Below are 18,734 nucleotides of genomic sequence, written 5' to 3' on the forward strand. Positions count from 1 at the left end.
GGGCCATCCTGACGATGAGACCCCCTTTGGAAATGTTCTCCTTATATTCTTCTTTTTTTGTCATCTGGTAAATTTTCAATAAATTATGACATTTTGGAGAACAGATTGTGTGTATATTTAGCCAGCAGGGCTGCATAGTTGGCTATGTGGAACTGAAGTGTAGCTGAGGAATAGGCTTCCACCCGAAAAGGTCTAGCCTTTTCCACTCCTTATCATATGGGGTCATTTGGGACTGGTGTTGTTTCCCCCTTTGATTGACCACCTCCACCACTGAGTTTGGTGCGAGGTATGTGAATAAATATTCAGCCTCTTTTGCTGTCACACAATATTTTTTTGTCAGACCTCTTACATGAAGGTGGTGCTGTAGCAGGTGTTTGCCAGATTATTTTTGCAGGCTCCATGATAGCATTGTTAATTGGCAAGGATATCTTTGCTGCTGGGGATGTGTCACGGGTTGCCCCCCTTTGGATGCCACTTGATGTGCTGAGATACCACTGAGCCTGCCTGTTATGCCAACCTAGGCACCCTTTTTACCTGTCTTGCTGACCAAGCTATTAAGCTTCCTCCAGCACACACACAGACAGGGCCACACCAAATTGCAGAACGAAACAGACACTGAGATCAGTTCTGGGAAGGCTCAGTTTAAGGGACTTGCCCAAGCACTCAGGTGTCCACCTCCCTTGGAGTGCAGATCCAAAGATATATTATGAAATCTGCCTCCTCCCTCAGTGTGGAGGAAGGTATGCACAGCCTCTTACCCCGCACCTTCAATTATGAATTGTACACATGGGGTTATATTATAAACAAGAAATAAGTTTATTAACTACAAAAGGTAATTTTAAGTGAATATAAGAGATAACAGACAGAACAAAATAGATTACTGAGCAAATACACCTAAGTACGAAAACTAAGCTCAATATACTTAAGAAACAGGTTACAAAATGTAATTTCTTACCCATAATGTTATTTTAGGCAGGTTGCAAAGTTTCCGTGGTTCAGACTTGCACTTATAGTTCTTTTCAGACTGGACCCCTGTCTCAGTTTGGACACACCCCCGCCTTCCCTTCAGGTGGCTTTAGCAGTCTTTCTTTTTGGGCAGACAGGCTATGGGGAGGAGGAGTCCCGTTTGCCTTCCTCTCCACTCTTAAATAGGATTTATATAAGGCAGGAATCCTTTGTTTTCCAAGCTTAACCCCCCCCTCACCCCTGTCAGTGGGAAGTTACAAAAAGTCCCAGATAATGTTTAGTGTCAGATGACAAGACCACCTGACCTAGTAGTGTCACAGTTACATCCCTGGATGCCTCCCAGGCAGGAGAGAGATTAATATCATCATGGTTTTGTTGTCCCTTCCTGATGGCTCATCAAATCTGACAGCCTGTTGTCTGGTGGGTGTCTTCCCAATACACACCCAGTTGTGATGATTACATAGTCCATATTCCAAACTTTAGATACAGAAATGATATATGCACAAAAATTGGATAATCACATCCAGTAAATTATAACCTTTCCAATGATACCTTACAAGACCAATCTTGCATAAGTACATCTCAGTTATGTCATATCCATAACATAAGCATATTTCCATAAAGAATAAGGAGTGCAATGTGACAGGATGCATGGAGTATGTTATGATGGGCTTCTGGGTCGTGCCAATGAAACACAACCCTTTTGAAGAGGTCCTGAAAGGATTTGAAATCATCCCCCATAGTGTGTGTTTGGGTGGCATTATGGTTTCGTCCGGTAATAAAGATGAGAGCTGAGTAGGCAGCGAAGTATCATGTTTGGCTGTGTCCTCAGGTTCCTTGGTCTCTTCCTCTTGTGTTTCTGAGAGTGCTAGGGCAGTTGGTGAAGAGGACCTGGCTGTTCTGGACTTAGGCGGGCCAGGGGGCCTGCGGTTTTGGGCCCTATATATTGCCCAGGGATCCCAGAATGACCAGTTAGGTGGGAATGGTATGGGAGAGGTGCCCAGGGGTCACCATACCATCCTCATATATCCGCAGGTGCTTGGTGATGAAATGGTCCTGGCTTGGGTTAGGAGTGTCATGGAGTGTATATTGCTGCGTTATCCTCTTTTTCCTCATCACTGGAGATAAGAGGGGCTGATCTGCAGGGAGTAGTCAGCTGGCTTGGTACTGATCTGGATGGGTACCCTCTGTACTAAGTAAAGAAAATTCAGGTGTTGAGACCACTATCAGGTCCGCATGCCTCATGAATTGCTGCAGAACTGTGAGGCTCAGTGCTGGAGATGGCATGGTGGAAGCTACTGGTGCTGACGATTTAGAGTCGTGTGGCATAGGTACAGCAGGTGGCGCCATTGTACAGCTTGGTGCCGAGAGCTTCTTCACTGGGTGCTGAGCTGGTAGGTTTTACTTTAGTGTGTGAATTTCCTATAGAGCTTGCCTGAATAGGGTCTTTAACTCTTCAGGAACCTTTGGTGCCAGATGTTCCTGGTGTCTCGTGGTCCAGTGCTCTCTGTGCTGTTGGCACTGGGGCAGATTTTTCAGTTGGAGATCACTTTCTTTTAGGCGATCCTCAGTGCGGGGATGTCTGTGATCACTTTTTGGTAGTCTTTCTAGGCTCCTTGGCAGCCGTTGTTGAAGTGGAGCCCCTGTCAGAGGCTGCCTCTGGCGAACGTTGGCCAGGCCAGTCTCGGGGTCGGAGACTGGCCTGAGGGATTTCTCCATCATGAGGAGCTTCAGTTGGAGATCTCTGGCTTTTTTTTGTCTTGGCTGTCAGTTTTCTGCAGCGTGGGAACTTTTGAGTAATATGTGTCACACCAAGGAAGTGGACACACTGAGCATGGGTGTCAGAGACTGGTATGGAAAGTCTGCAAGCCAGGCAGCGTTTAAAGCTAGGTGAGCCGGGCATGCCTGAGGGAATCGGTCTCTTGTTTGAGGCTAAAGCTGTATGCCTGCTGGAGAGACATGAGAAGACAGGGAAGGTGAATGGAATTTTGTTTTAAATGAAAATTAAAGAAATTAGAGTAGGGTAAAGGGATAGGGAAGCTAACCACAACTAATCTAACGCTATCATTATAAACTATCTACCATTAATCTTATCTGAGGTCAGGGAGGGCACTGCTGATCACTCAGACTCAAGCCAAAGGCAGTAGAGAAGGGGGATAGTTGGCTGCACACCGCTATGTAACCACTCTGAGAGGCTCAAGATGGCTACGATGCATGTGCTGCCCAGCCGGGCTCTGCTACCACAAATCTCCGATTACAAGTGCAGGGCGACAAGACACCTAAAGTGAAGCACCCACAGGGGCACTCTTTGAAAAACAATAGCACTTCCCTACCTCTCAGAGGTATTGTGAGGATAAATAAATTACAAGATTGCTAAGTGCTCAGATACTACAGGCATGAGGGCTATATAAATACCTAAGATAGCTGACCAAGTACCAGCCACCTGGCTAAAAGAATATTTCACCCATCTTCATGACGGCAACTGACAGCATTTTTTTTGTAGTGGGGTACTGAATAAAATAATGCACTTGCATGTAATTGGTATAAGGCTTCGTACTGTATGATGATGTGCACGTGAAATTTAAGCTAATGTAAATATTACAAATGAAATAAAGGAGGTAGTTGAAAAAAGTCTTGCATTTTGTCCCTAAAATTTTCACAAGTGTAAGCAGGGTCTGAATAAGCTCTCCACTGACAACTAGCTGGGAGGGGGTGAGACTTCAGGAGCAAACTGTATTTACATGAACACACCTACTTTGCCTACATATCCAGCAGACAGAACTGCATTGCTCAAAGTGATCAACTTTGGCTAATGTTGGGTTACAAATCACTTTAGTACTGAATGCAGGGGAAGTGAAATGTTATCAATGTTGCTATCTTTATTGAGTAAAGGGGAGCAGAACTATGCTTAACTTGTCCCAAATGAGGGGGTCACCCTCAGCTGAAAGGATCTTGCTAAGCCAGGGGCTCGAATGCCAGACCCCTATGAAAGCAAGAGGGGTGGGGACAAGTGTCCCAGCCAGGCAGTGTGGACCCTCCTTAAGGGTCCCTGGTCTGGTTTAACCTGTTCCTCCTCACTGTTCAAAGATAGAGCTAAACAGGCTCCATTAGGAGTCTTTTGTTATTTTAACTGCTCAATAGAGCTGAAATCACTTGTGGATTTCCCTTCAGTCTGCTTCAGGTTCCCCCACTAAGAGCTGACAATCAGTAAGAGCTGAAAATCACTGAGATCTGACAATCACTCAGAGTTGGGTGGAACTGCAAGAGACTGACCTGCAGAGTTCACAAAGAGAGGATGGTGGAAACGGTGAGCAGGTGGCCAGCGGGAGCGGAGAGGAACGAGTGGGGTAGCAAGCGGAACTGCGGCTGGCAGCGCAGCCAGCCAGAGCAAGTGCTCAAATGGTGGATCAAGCAAAGTGCCTTCTTCCCCGCACCCCTGCAGGAGGTGAGCTCACACAGATGCACCTCTGAACCCTTGGTCCTCACTGACCAAGGACAGACACTGCCCCACGCACTCTGGGGTGGGTGTCCTGCTCACAGTTTTATGTTTATGAATCCTGCTTGTGCTTTTCCCTAATTAATGTCAGGTGACTTCCCTCCTTTCATTAAAGTTTCTTCTCTACACTTGGACCCTATGTTTGTGAGCGGGGAAGTATTGCCTCTCAGAGGCACCCCGGGGTGGTGTGTAATTTTCCCAGGTTACTGGGTGTGGGCTCTTGGCAGTTCTATGCTAGATATTGAACCCGGCCCTGGTTGCTACCGGCTCCACCTGGCAGAAGGATTACACAAGTAATCTCTAAAACACATACCATTCGTGTACTGATCATGTTTTTTTCTTTTATTTATTATTGAAGCATCATCCATTATGAGGATTGGGTAAAACTTTATATATTTGCTTTTCAAAATTACATAAAAGTAAGGCCTAAAGAAAAAATGCAAAAACCTTCTCAGAGGGTTCTTACAAACTACAAGTGACATTTTGTTCTATTTGGTACCATAGATCCTTGGCTCCCTGACATACTAGTGGAGAGTCCCAGGAAGTCATTCCAGATGGTGGTCTGCCAAGGACAAAACTGAAATGCAGTACATTGCCACACTCAGTTCATTACCCCACACATCAGTAATGCCTTTAACCTCAATTGTTTTTCAAACAGAGTTTATTCAAGCTGCAGGAAGCACAAGTTGCTGCTGGTTGTTGTAGAAGGATTGCATGAGGATGGGGGCGAGGCCTCAAGAGAAGATATATTTCTTTATATCCTTCAGGGCTGTTATTTTTTCCACTGAGAGGAGGCAGAGAGAGAAGGGCTACAACCTGAAAAAGCAGTTTTCAATCAAGAAAACTTCTTTTTGGTTAAACATTCCCAGTTCCCTATGTGCTATTAGGCAAAGGGTATAAATGCGAACAGGTTTCATTTGTAGATAAACTTATTAGAACTGACTGTTTCCAGGAATCTTTTTATATATTGCCCCATTAGGGAACTTTTTATAACATGTATAATGAAGTATAAACATTTCACATTTGGACGTGTTGTGATCCCTGATCCCCACTACACCATAGTATTTAGATAGCTATTTCTGAGTGAGACTACCTCAATTCGGGGCAGTTCCTCAAATTTGTTACCTAAGAAGAATGATTCATGTGTGGGAACCTCCCTCACATCCTCTGCAGTATAGAGCGATATAAAAACAAAAATTAAAAGATCATTTAGCTTCTGTGCAATGGCCTTGTCTTCCTTGAGTGCTTCTTTAGCACCTTGATCATCCAGCGGCCCCACTAATTGTTTGGGAGGTTTCCTGGTCCTGATATACTTTTAAAAATTTGCTGTTAGGTTTTATGCTTTTTGCTAGTTGCTCTTCAAATTATTTTTGGCTGTCTAATTATACTTTTCCAGTTTACTTGCTGGAGTTTAGGTTCCTTTCTATTTTCCTCAGTAGGGTTTGACTTACAATTTTTAAAAGATATATTTTTTTGTCTCTAACTTCCTCTTTTACTCTGGTTAGCCATGGTGGCATTTTATTTTGCTCTGCTGACTGTTTTTCTTTATTTGGGGTATACATATAGGTTAAGCCTCTATTATGGTGTTTTAAAAAAGTTTCCATGCAGCTTGCAAGCACTTCACTCTTGTGACAGTTCCTTTTAATTTCCATTTAACTACCCTTCTCATATTTTTCTATAATTACCCTTTTTGAGGTTACATGCTACCATTGAGGGTTTCTTTGGTATTTTCTCCTCCTACAAGAATGTTAAATTTAATTACATTATGATCACTATTACTGAGTGGTTCAGCTACATTCTCTTTTTGGACCATATCCTGTGCACCTCTTAGGACAGAGGTGGGCAAACTATGGCCCGTGGGCCATATCCGGCCTGCGGAACCATCTTGCCCAGCCCTTGAGCTCCTGGGCAGGGAGGCTAGCCCCCGGCCCCTCCCCTGCTGTTCCCCCTCCCCCGCATCCTCAGCTCACTGCGCTGCCGGTGCGATGCTCTGGGTGGCGGGGCTGTGAGCTCTTGCTGGGCAGCGCAGCTGCAGAGTCCAGCCTGACCTGGTGCTCTGTGCTACGCGGTGGCGTGGCTGGCTCCAGCTGGGCAGCATGGCTGCCTGACCTGGTGCTCTGAGCGGTGCGGCTGTAGCACCGCCAGCCACCGGTGCTCCAGGTAGAGTGGTAAGGGGGGTAGGGAACAGGGAGGGTTGGATAGAGGGCAGGGAAGTTTGGGGTTGTGGTCAGGGGTGTGGATAGGGGGTGGGGTGGTCAGAGGGTGGAGAAAAGGGGAGTTGAATGGGGGCAGGAGTCCCTGGGGGCCAGTCAGGAAGGAGAGGGGGAGTTGGATCGGGTGGCAGGGGGCAGTCAGGGGACAGGGAGGGATGGATGGGGCAGGGGTCCTGGTGGGGCCTGTCAGGAGGCAAGAAGCAGGGGGGGTCGGATGGGGGCGGGAGCCGGGCTGCGACTGGCTGTTTGGGGAGGCACAGCTCCTCTAACTGGCCCTCTGTACAATTTCGGAAACCCGATGTGGCTTTCAGTCCAAAAAGTTTGCCCACCCCTGACTTAGGACTGTAAGAAGAATTAAACTCCATGCAGCCACGGAGACACCCTCTTTACCAGGATCAGGCTGGCAACACTCATCCACCCACCTACCCTTGAACTTGGCAAAAGTATCAGTTCCCTTTTGACACAGTGAGGGCGTTATGCTAGTTGCCCCTTCTCCTTGGTTGGCTGGGAAGAAATTTTTCCGGCAGGGGCAAGGTGGGTTTTTTTCACCATCCCCACAGCTGGTCTGGGATCTTGTGGGGTGGAGTTGAGGAGTTAGATTACAGTGTTACAACTTTATGCATAAAACTTGTGGTAGATGTGTAGTGTAGGTATTCGGTGTGGAAGGGATGCGGTTATTGGATAAAATGGTTTGGAAAAGGATTTGAAGGAAAGCATCCCTTATGGGAGCTGAGTAAGGCGGGTTTGAGGCTCTGATGTCTCATCAGTGTGGAGTAGACCCCCCCTCCTTTTCCTGGCCCCCTTTAAGAGACCTGAGGAAATGCATTTGGGGGTCCTATGTCTCGATCAGCAGGGAGCTGACATCTTCCTCTCTATACTGTAAAATTTGTTGCCAGGTACTGCCAGATATTATAAGTGATAAAGCTCCAGCCCAATTAAACCACATCCATGGTGTCCTATCGTTCTTCCAGTGTGGATGGGCAGTGTTGGCAATTTCTGTTTTAGGATTTTGTTAAAAATTACCAAGGTCAATATATTTATAATAATATACTTGGAATGTTGGAAACTGGAACATACACTTGGAAAATGAAAGTGCAGTAGATTTTCTGGAATTCTTTTCTACAAGTTAACCTAGTAATCAAACAATGCTACACAGAGGAAAAGACATAGATCTGATTCTATACTTTAACATACATGTACCAGCTAAACATCAAAAATAATTAAACGAGTAAGATACACTGCTACAGACACACATCTAACAAGAGGAACCTTAAAAAAAAAACTGACCTACTAAACCAGAGTATGGGACTAGCTAAGTGAAATCAAACAAATGTATTAAAACCGAAACAATAAAACTAACCCAAAGGTTCCTCAGAAAGAGCCATTCCCTATGTTCCATGCTAAACATATCAACGTAACTTACAAAGAATTAAGAAAGAAAATAGTATCACTACTAACGCAAAGAATAAAGTCTCTGTGACATTCTCAGGAAATCTCAAGATAAACTTCATCCTGGAAACACTAAGCACCATGTAAAACACCATGCAGTCATTCTCTTGGTGCATGCTGGAAATATCCTAGCACATGGCAGACATCAGTACAAGTTCTTCCAGTTCTCAGCACATCACTTCCACAGATCATAAAATAAACCCAGATGCAGCAACACTGATTGCCAAGTAAAAAGCAAAAATGTGAACATCCTGAAAATGAACTGCGGTACATGTATATAAGATTAAACCAAACTGACAAGCAAACACACATAAAGTACCAGCTACTCTCTGCATTAAACAAATGCAGAATAAAATTAAAATAGTACTGCATATCACAAAGAACAAGTCAAGCCAGCTAATTAAAATGTTGCATTAAATATTCGTTAAAAACTCTTTCAAAGCTAAAACACACACTGTTATTGAAAGCAAGCTCAAATGAAAACACTCAGAGTTTTGTTCAAGATGGAAGAAAGTTCTAGCAGTTATGAAAGGAGAATATGCAGCTTGCCTGTAATAGCTGATTCCCTTATCCTGTAATCTTAATACTGTTTTAGGAATTCCTATCATAGTCAAAAAATGTACCCAGAAGGCTCAAATCAAAACCTGCTGATTATACTGATGCCAGTTAGTTGTGGGAAAGGACTAAGGCAATTTCCTCATGTGGCTCACTTTGAAAAAGCCAGTGTGCCCATTGGGCTGACCATTAGAAGGTCTGTTGGGGTCAGTACCATCTTGCCCTTCAAGAAGTGCCACTGGACAGCACCATTTTGTGAGAAGGGCAAGTTATCCATGCAGCTCTCACATCACAACGCCAACCAGGTCTGGGCAAATTATTTCAAGCTAAGGATCTAAAATAAGAAATCACTGTGGTATTTTACTAGTAAAATTAATGTTTCAAATGACAGGAAACCAACTACGATGACTTATAAATGAATAATCAGCAGACGTTATTACTGCTCCTCCCCCATTCTGTCCCTGCCCCTTCATCTTTACTGTCAGTGGACCTTCTTCTTTCTCCTCCCTCTATCTTTTTGGTGTTCCCCAGGGATCTGGCCATGATTATCCCCTACACTCACTCAGAGTGGCCTCATCTACTTCCATAGTCTTTCATCACTTCACTGCTGATAACACTCAGATATGCCTGCCCATTCCTGACCCCTCTCCATTTGCTACGGCTTGTATATCATCTTTCTGGACATCCTCTTGGCAAAAACTGAACTGCTATCTTTTCTCCTGTCCCTCTTCATTGTGTTTGAGAAACCACCCTCTCCACTAGGGAAGAACTTCCATTCTGGAACCCACAAAGCCATGCATGCACTGAATATGGATTGAACAAGTTCCAGAGAAGTTTGAAAAACTTTGTGGTTTTGCTTGAAAAAATTGTCTTTGAGCTTGGACAAACAGGTCTTTTCAAGCACAAACACTTCAAAATGAGCTATGAGCACTTGCTTCTGGCCACCATAGCATCTTCCTTCACTCTGAAGCATAAACCCTTTGGCTGTTTTAAAATATATGAAAGCTTTGTTTTACTTTTAAAATGCCTATTTTGTCATCTGAAAAGCAGAATGATGATTTTAGAACTTTGAAATTAACCAAGGAGTTCCAGAATCCTATATGCAGCTGGGGTGTAATTGGTCCTGTGGGGCAGAGTAAAATCCTAAGGTGCTTTCCCCACCAGTCTTTCACAGCACTCTCAGATCCATGCAAAACTTGATAAGAGTGAAGGTAGAGCTTGAACTATGCTGTGCTTTTGTCACTTTGTCTCTCCTCTTCTCCCTATCTAGTATTCTAATGCCCTATTCATCTATCTCTGGTATATCTAATCATTTTCATGTATACAGTTATTACAGTGGTGTTGTAGCTGTGTTGGTCCCAAGATATTAGAGAGACAAGTGGGTGAGGTAATATCTTTTATTGGACCAACTTCTGTTCAGGAGAGAGACAAGTTTTCGAAAGATATTACCTCACCCATCTTGTCTCTTTCATCATTTTCATGTTGTTTTCAAAAGGATTTAATCCTGATCTCAATTACAGTTTAGAAATAAAAGCATAAAAAGTCCAAGTAAACAAACAAACAAAACCTTTCACTATAAATACCAACCATTTCATCTCTTCACTTTCTCTGCTGTACCTCTTTTCAATCTGTTTTCAGGTATTTCCAAACTTTAGATTCCAAAAAACCATATTCACATTCTACCCTCAGATACACATATACAACACAATGGAAGTCAATATATACAAGAGTGACACCTGAGAGTAGATTCTGCTTGAATCATAGAATAATGAAAGTACAAATTATAACATGCTCATTCATGAGAAAATAAATTAATCTCAGTATGAATTTCAAAAGCACTGTATATTAGCCATTATAATGCAAATACATGGAATGCAACAAAACTGTGATGACTAATTAATTCATAGTAATTGAGGTAACTCTTTTTAAATTTTAAATATCAAGCAAATGTATTTATGCTGTGTCTACTATGTGTAGCTACATTATATCCTGAATTTAACCCACAGCAAAGTCCCCCCCATCTCATACTGGACTCATTATGATCCAGAATTGAACAAGATCCTTAAAGTCCACTGGAAGAAATTTTAGCAGGTGAGCTAAACGGAATTCTCCCAGTGGGCAATCCAGGAGTAACTGTGCTAAACCTTTTTCAGCTGGAAGTCTCTTTTGCATATCGTACAGTCCACATTATGGACAAATCAGCTGAAATGTGTCATTCTACAAATGCAGCTGTTTCCCCTTACAGAAGCAAAAAAAAAAAAAACCATTTATGAGCCAATAGAAAAAAAATCTACTTTGTCCTTCCCTAACTTAGAAATGTCTAAACTGCTTTATTCAAATTTTGTAAAAATACAAACAAAGGAAACAAAAAAACCCCAAACTGTTGTTCCTAGCCTAAGAACTTGAATGCCAAGTCTCCTCGTGGAGTTATTTTCTATGGCCATATAATAAGCCATTCAAAAAAGGAATTTCTAACTAAATAAACAAAAGACGTGTGTAATAATTACAGCGTAACAATGATACAAATAACAGTTTCAAATGTACAATTCAAAACTCTATTTCATAGAAAATATTTGCAATGCAAAGTAAAAACAGTGAAAAAATACTTTGTTCAGACATACTGCAGATTATATCCCCAATGTTTTTTGTCCAAAAGACACAACATTTTGAATTATTTCCTTACCTACTGGCCATATTCCATTCAAGTGCTGGGTTTTGAGAATTTCTTTCACTCTCTGTCAGCACACCTCCTTTACTATTGTCCTTCTCTGGTTTCAGCTGATCCCACTGTGCAGTACCAATGTTGATAGACTGCAGATCTATTTGGTATTGTCTGTCTTCAACCTCTGATCCAGGGTCTCGAAGAATTCCCAAATTCAGTGCTCTCCTATCATGATAGAAAGATTTTTGCGAGTTAAAGAGAGAAAGTTGCCACTCTGTACAGTGCTATAAACTATGGTCTAAATACTGACGATCATGATCAGCAAAATTCCTATTAACCTCGATGGGAATTTTCTCACAGTAAGTTAGGAGGGCTCAATTCTGCCACCCTTATGTTGAGTAGTACCATATCATAGGCTGAGCCATTAAAGCGAATGGGAGGTCATTCCACTCACTTCGGATTTGGGCCTTCGGGTATGAGAAGCCCCATTGAAAATAATGGAAATAATGAACCATTAAATGTGAGTAAGGATGGCAGAATCAAGCTCTCAGTAAGGGCTTCAGGTTATGACCCTATAGCAAGAAGATATATTAAGTGTATACTTAATTATTTAAACTTTTAGAAGACTATACAGAACTAGAAGGTTATAAAAAAGGGAAGCTGGGATTTTCCAAGGAGTCCAAAGTAGTAAGGTACCCAAATCCCATGGAAAGTGTTAGGTGCGTAACTTCCTTAGGCCCCTCTGAAAATTCCAGCCAGAGTGTTTTGCAAATATACTATCAAAGTCACCAAAAGTGTTCTGCAACCAGAATGCAGTAGAGTACTATAAGAAACTCCACTATGAGCTAATGTGTTCAAATTTAGCACCTCCATGAAAAAATAAAAGTAGTAAGGACATTTCAAAATGTATTTTGTTAATTTATTTTGACACATTTCATTTTTACCATTCACAGCACTCACCTTAAGTATCTAAAGGTACAAGTAAAATTTCCACAATATGCCTTATTGTGTAAAAATAATTTAATCATAGTAATATGAGATTTCATTAAAACATTTTGTTATTAAATGTTTGCTGACAAATGAGGAAACAAAGAGCAACATTTTGAGCAAATTATTTAATGTGTGGCTAATGCAAGGTTCTGCTGCATTGTATTTTTCAGTTTATTATTCAGTACTTTAAAGACACATAAAAGAATGTGTTCAGCAACATATTCAAGAGTTTTCTGGACCAGAGGAGGCAGCTGAGACAATTATGAAGGCAATACAATTGTTATCAGCGGATTACTGTACCACCATTTGTCTTCAGACTTCTGCTAAAGATCAGTGGAGAATCTTTGGATGAATCAGCTTGCCCACTCTATCTTGAAACTATACAGAGTAATGCAAGCTGTTCATTTAATAATGTAATAAAAAGGTATAACTGAATTTAATACTAGTTTTAAAATACATCAAAAAATAAGGTGAATCAGATATTCCTACAATTTTCCCTTAAAAGGCACGATGCCAATTTATAATCTCTTCCTCATGAATTTACACATTACATATTTTAAGCTGAAGCTTCCCATTCACATATAGTTTCTGATCTTCGCATAAAACTTATCAATTTTACAAAAATATTTAATCTTTGGTGTTAAGAAACTAAAGTTTTACACACACACACACGACAAAACATATGTGTCTACATGCAGAGTCATATGAATGGTCATAGGGCCTAGTGTTTTGAACAAATCATTCATGTCTATGCAATGTAGTGGCACTGTGCAGTAGTCTTATATTTTTCTTGAAAACTTAAGCAAAAGTATACTACATACAACCTATGTCACTAGAGATATTTCAAAATATGCTGTGATCTTTAAAACTCAGAGTGCTCTTGTCAACCCTCTCTCCTGAGAAGTCTAATCCATAACAACTATGATGTAATTTATTTCCCTTGCAAGACAGTTTCATGAATACATGTACAGTTATTCATATTACAAATTACCAAGTGACCTTCGGTCATATGATAACTTGATTATTTGCTTTGTTTAATCCAAATAAAGACTGGAGCATGTATTTTGGGAAATATTAGCCAAAATAAAAGCATCAAGAGACACATCCTGTGAAGTCCATGTGTTTAGATTTCTCTAAAAATATAAATACAACATATAGTAATTTAGTGTACTGGCATAGTGAAATCCTTCTTCTCCTCTCCTCCGCAATCAAATTCCATAAAGCACATTTTTCAATCATTATTTTTACCACTGGAGACACCAGATAAAATACATTTGCGCTCTATATTTCCAACCAAGAAGTTAAAAGAAATTAAAAATGCAAGTGAGCAAAAAGGAAGTATAATAGAATATGTTGTTTTAATTATATTTCATTTATACACATTTATAGACAGATTTAAACAAAAATAAATTATTTCATACACATTTTTCTGCTGTTGCTACTACTGTCTATTTTTAGAGGACTATTAAGCAACACACTTGTGCTTTAGCTAAAGTTTATCTTTATTACATCACATCTGAAAGATACTATGCAGCTGTAAGTATAAGATCTAAACATTTAATGAAGATTTGACATGCTTGGACTAAAGGCCATTTTTATTTTGATTGTCCTTCACTCCAAAACACTGACTAGATAAATTAGATGCATAAGTGAGAAAACAGAGTAGAAAGAACACAAGGCAACATTTGAAGGAAGTTGGATACTAAAAGGGTTCTCCACAAAAATCATGTCCCCTGTACACCTCATATATGATCAGAATATATTTATTTTCTTGCTTTCCAAATTGCTCCCTTAACTTATCATAAATTGAGAAAACCTTAAGATTAGACCATGTCTGTGCTGCAGAAGGGAAAACAGGAAGGAGGTTGTAGAAAACTTTCTCCCTTTTGCAGTGCAAGCAGGACAGGATCTTTTCCCAACTGTTAAGAAAGCAGAAGGAAAGGGAATTCAAGATGTGGTCTGTCAATTAGGTGGCATGTTCAGCCTTTCAATCGGAGGCAGTTGGTATCATACAACAGCTAAGATTGCAGTTACTTCTTTTCAGAGAAGGAGTAAACTAAACTCAGCATTTCATAGAATCATAGAATCATAGAATATCAGGGTTGGAAGGGACCCCTGAAGGTCATCTAGTCCAACACCCTGCTCAAAGCAGGACCAATTCCCAGTTAAATCATCCCAGCCAGGGCTTTGTCAAGCCTGACCTTAAAAACCTCTAAGGAAGGAGATTCTACCACCTCCCTAGGTAATGCATTCCAGTGTTTCACCACCCTCTTAGTGAAAAAGTTTTTCCTAATATCCAATCTAAACCTCCCCCACTGCAACTTGAGACCATTACTCCTCGTTCTGTCATCTGCTACCATTGAGAACAGTCTAGAGCCATCCTCTTTGGAACCCCCTTTCAGGTAGTTGAAAGCAGCTATCAAATCCCCCCTCATTCTTCTCTTCTGCAGGCTAAACAATCCCAGCTCCCTCAGCCTCTCCTCATAAGTCATGTGTTCTAGACCCCTAATCATTTTTGTTGCCCTTCACTGGACTCTCTCCAATTTATCCACATCCTTCTTGTAGTGTGGGGCCCAAAACTGGACACAGTACTCCAGATGAGGCCTCACCAATGTCGAATAGAGGGGAACGATCACGTCCCTCGATCTGCTCGCTATGCCCCTACTTATACATCCCAAAATGCCATTGGCCTTCTTGGCAACAAGGGCACACTGCTGACTCATATCCAGCTTCTCGTCCACTGTCACCCCTAGGTCCTTTTCCGCAGAACCGCTGCCTAGCCATTCGGTCCTTAGTCTGTAGCGGTGCATTGGATTCTTCCATCCTAAGTGCAGGACCCTGCATTTATCCTTATTGAACCTCATCAGATTTCTTTTGGCCCAATCCTCCAATTTGTCTAGGTCCTTCTGTATCCTATCCCTCCCCTCCAGCATATCTACCACTCCTCCCAGTTTAGTATCATCTGCAAATTTGCTGAGAGTGCAATCCACACCATCCTCCAGATCATTTATGAAGATATTGAACAAAACTGGCCCCAGGACCGACCCTTGGGGCACTCCACTTGATACCGGCTGCCAACTAGACATGGAGCCATTGATCACTACCCGTTGAGCCCGACAATCTAGCCAGCTTTCTACCCACCTTATAGTGCATTCATCCAGCCCTTACTTCCTTAACTTGCTGACAAGAATACTGTGGGAGACCATGTCAAAAGCTTTGCTAAAGTCAAGAAACAATACATCCACTGCTTTCCCTTCATCCACAGAACCAGTAATCTCATCATAAAAGGCGATTAGATTAGTCAGGCATGACCTTCCCTTGGTGAATCCATGCTGGCTGTTCCTGATCACTTTCTTCTCATGCAAGTGCATCAGGATTGATTCTTTGAGGACCTGCTCCATGATTTTTCCAGGGACTGAGGTGAGGCTGACTGGCCTGTAGTTCCCAGGATCCTCCTTCTTCACTTTTTTAAAGATTGGCACTACATTAGCCTTTTTCCAGTCATCCGGGACTTCCCCGGTTCACCACGAGTTTTCAAAGATAATGGCCAATGGCTCTGCAATCACAGCCGCCAATTCCTTCAGCACTCTCGGATGCAACTCGTCCGGCCCCATGGACTTGTGCACGTCCAGCTTTTCTAAATAGTCCCTAACCACCTCTATCTCCACAGAGGGCTGGCCATCTCTTCCGCATTTTGTGATGCCTAGCGCAGCAGTCTGGGAGCTGACCTTGTTAGTGAAGACAGAGGCAAAAAAAGCATTGAGTACATTAGCTTTTTCCACATCCTCTGTCACTAGGTTGCCTCCCTCATTCAGTAAGGGGCCCACACTTTCCTTGGCTTTCTTCTTGTTGCCAACATACCTGAAGAAACCCTTCTTGTTACTCTTGACATCTCTTGCTAGCTGCATCTCCAGGTGCGATTTGGCCCTCCTGATATCATTCCTACATGCCCAAGCAATATTTTTATACTCTTCCCTGGTCATATGTCCAACCTTCCACTTCTTGTAAGCTTCTTTTTTATGTTTAAGATCCGCTAGGATTTCACCATTAAGCCAAGCTGGTCGCCTGCCATATTTACTATTCTTTCGACTCATCGGGATGGTTTGTCCCTGTAACCTCAACAGGGATTCCTTGAAATACAGCCAGCTCTCCTGGACTCCTTTCCCCTTCATAGAATCATAGAATATCAGGGTTGGAAGGGACCCCTGAAGGTCATCTAGTCCAACCCCCTGCTCGAAGCAGGACCAATTCCCAGTTATATCATCCCAGTCAGGGCTTTGTCAAGCCTGACCTTAAAAACCTCTAAGGAAGGAGATTCTACCACCTCCCTAGGTAACGCATTCCAGTGTTTCACCACCCTCTTAGTGAAAAAGTTTTTCCTAATATCCAATCTAAACCTCCCCCACTGCAACTTGAGACCATTACTCCTCGTTCTGTATCTGCTATCATTGAGAACAGTCTAGAGCCATCCTCTTTGGAACCCCCTTTCAGGTAGTTGAAAGCAGCTATCAAATCCCCCCTCATTCTTCTCTTCTGCAGGCTAAACAATCCCAGCTCCCTCAGCCTCTCCTCATAAGTCATGTGTTCTAGACCCCTAATCATTTTTGTTGCCCTTTGCTGGACTCTCTCCAATTTATCCACATCCTTCTTGTAGTGTGGGGCCCAAAACTGGACACAGTACTCCAGATGAGGCCTCACCAATGTCGAATAGAGGGGAACGATCACGTCCCTCGATCTGCTCGCTATGCCCCTACTTATACAGCCCAAAATGCCATTGGCCTTCTTGGATAAAGGATAAATGCTGACTCATATCCAGCTTCTCGTCCACTGTCACCCCTAGGTCCTTTTCCGCAGAACTGCTGCCTAGCCATTCGGTCTCTAGTCTGTAGCGGTGCATTGGGTTCTTCCGTCCTAAGCGCCCTTCAAGTTAGTCCCCCAGGGGATCCTGGCCATCCGTTCCCTGAGGGAGTCGAAGTCTGCTTTCCTGAAGTCCAGGGTCCGTATCCTGCTGCTTACCTTTCTTCCCTGCGTCATTTCTTCTTCAAGTTTCTTCTGCACAATCATATCCTGGCCAACAGGATTATTGGAGCAATAGATGCATTCTGAAAGTGTCCCTGCAACTCCTCATTGTGCTGCCCAGGGTGAATTTGGCCCTTATTTTGTGTTATGACTAGATTTGCTTATCTCAATATAAATAAAAATTAACTAACTTCCTGGCATTTATCTTCTGGTGCAATTAACAAGCATGACTACTATACACAAAGTCAAACAAGCTAGAGATAGAAAAGACCCATTGGACAACCAGTCCATTCCACTGTCAATACAATGATGAAGTGAGGTGTAGCTCACGAAAACTTATGCTCAAATAAATTTGTTAGTCTCTAAGGTGCCACAAGTACTCCATTTCTTTTTGTGAATACAGACTAACACGGCTGCTACTCTGAAAACTGTAAGGAGAGTGATCACTTAAGGTGAACTATTTCCAGCAGGAGAGCGGTGGGGAGGGGGGGAACCTTTTGTAGTGATAATCAAGGTGGGCCATTTCCAGCAGTTGACAAGACATCTGAGGAACAGTGGGGAGGTGAGGGGGGGAATAAACATGGGGAAATAGTTTTACTTTGTGTAATGACACATCCACTCCCAGTCTCTATTTAAGCCCAAGTTAATTGTATCCAGTTTGCAAATTAATTCCAATTCAGCAGTCTCTTGTTGGAGTCTGTTTTTGAAGTTTTTTTATTGAAGAATTGCAACTTTTAGGTCTGTAATCGAGTGACCAAAGAGATTGAAGTGTTCTCCAACTGGTTTTGGAGACGTCTTGAAATCTGATTTGTGTCCATTTATTCTTTTACATAGAGACTGTCCGGTGTGATCAATGTACATGGCAGAGAGGCATTGCTGGCACATATCACACTGGTGGATGTGCAGGTGAACGAGCCTCTGATAGTGTGGCTGATGTGATTAGGCCCTGTGATGGTGTCCCCTGAATAGATATGTGGACACAGTTGGCAACGGGCTTTGTTGCAAGGATAGGTTCCTGGGTTAGTGGTTCTGCTGTGTGGTTGCTGGTGAGTATTTGCTTCAGGTTGGGGGGGCTATCTCACTATCATGCTGATACTCAAGCTACATTTTCAGTGTCTTAATTGCATCCTATTACTCCTAGTAATATCCCATGTAACAACCTAAATAATTCCTTTCCATCCCTCATGTGTGCACCTTTGAAATATTAGTAGATGCTTATGTTTCTGCAACCCTCCCAATTTTTCCACCTCTTAACCATTCCATACAAATGCTGTTCTTTTAAAACTCAGTTCTCACACTGTAAATCAATCCTTCCAGCCTCTACTTTTGTTACTTTTCTCTGAACCCCTCCAGATGATTAATAACTTTCTGTTAAGGTGGGGCC

General features: G+C 42.3%; 1 protein-coding gene across 7 annotated transcripts in view; it reads right to left on the reverse strand.

The window, feature by feature from the left end:
- VPS13B (vacuolar protein sorting 13 homolog B) overlaps positions 1-18,734 on the reverse strand; it is a 922,277-nt gene that overhangs the window by 248,227 nt on the left and 655,316 nt on the right. For all 7 annotated transcript variants that reach the window (XM_073330465.2, XM_073330462.2, XM_073330464.2 and 4 more), the window contains exon 31: positions 11,363-11,566. In XM_073330465.2, the coding sequence (XP_073186566.2) occupies positions 11,363-11,566 (204 nt within the window). The remainder of the gene's footprint in view (positions 1-11,362; positions 11,567-18,734) is intronic.

The sequence above is a fragment of the Lepidochelys kempii genome, chromosome 2, assembly GCF_965140285.1.
Source record: "Lepidochelys kempii isolate rLepKem1 chromosome 2, rLepKem1.hap1, whole genome shotgun sequence".
In the NCBI taxonomy this organism is placed as follows: Eukaryota; Metazoa; Chordata; order Testudines; family Cheloniidae; genus Lepidochelys; species Lepidochelys kempii.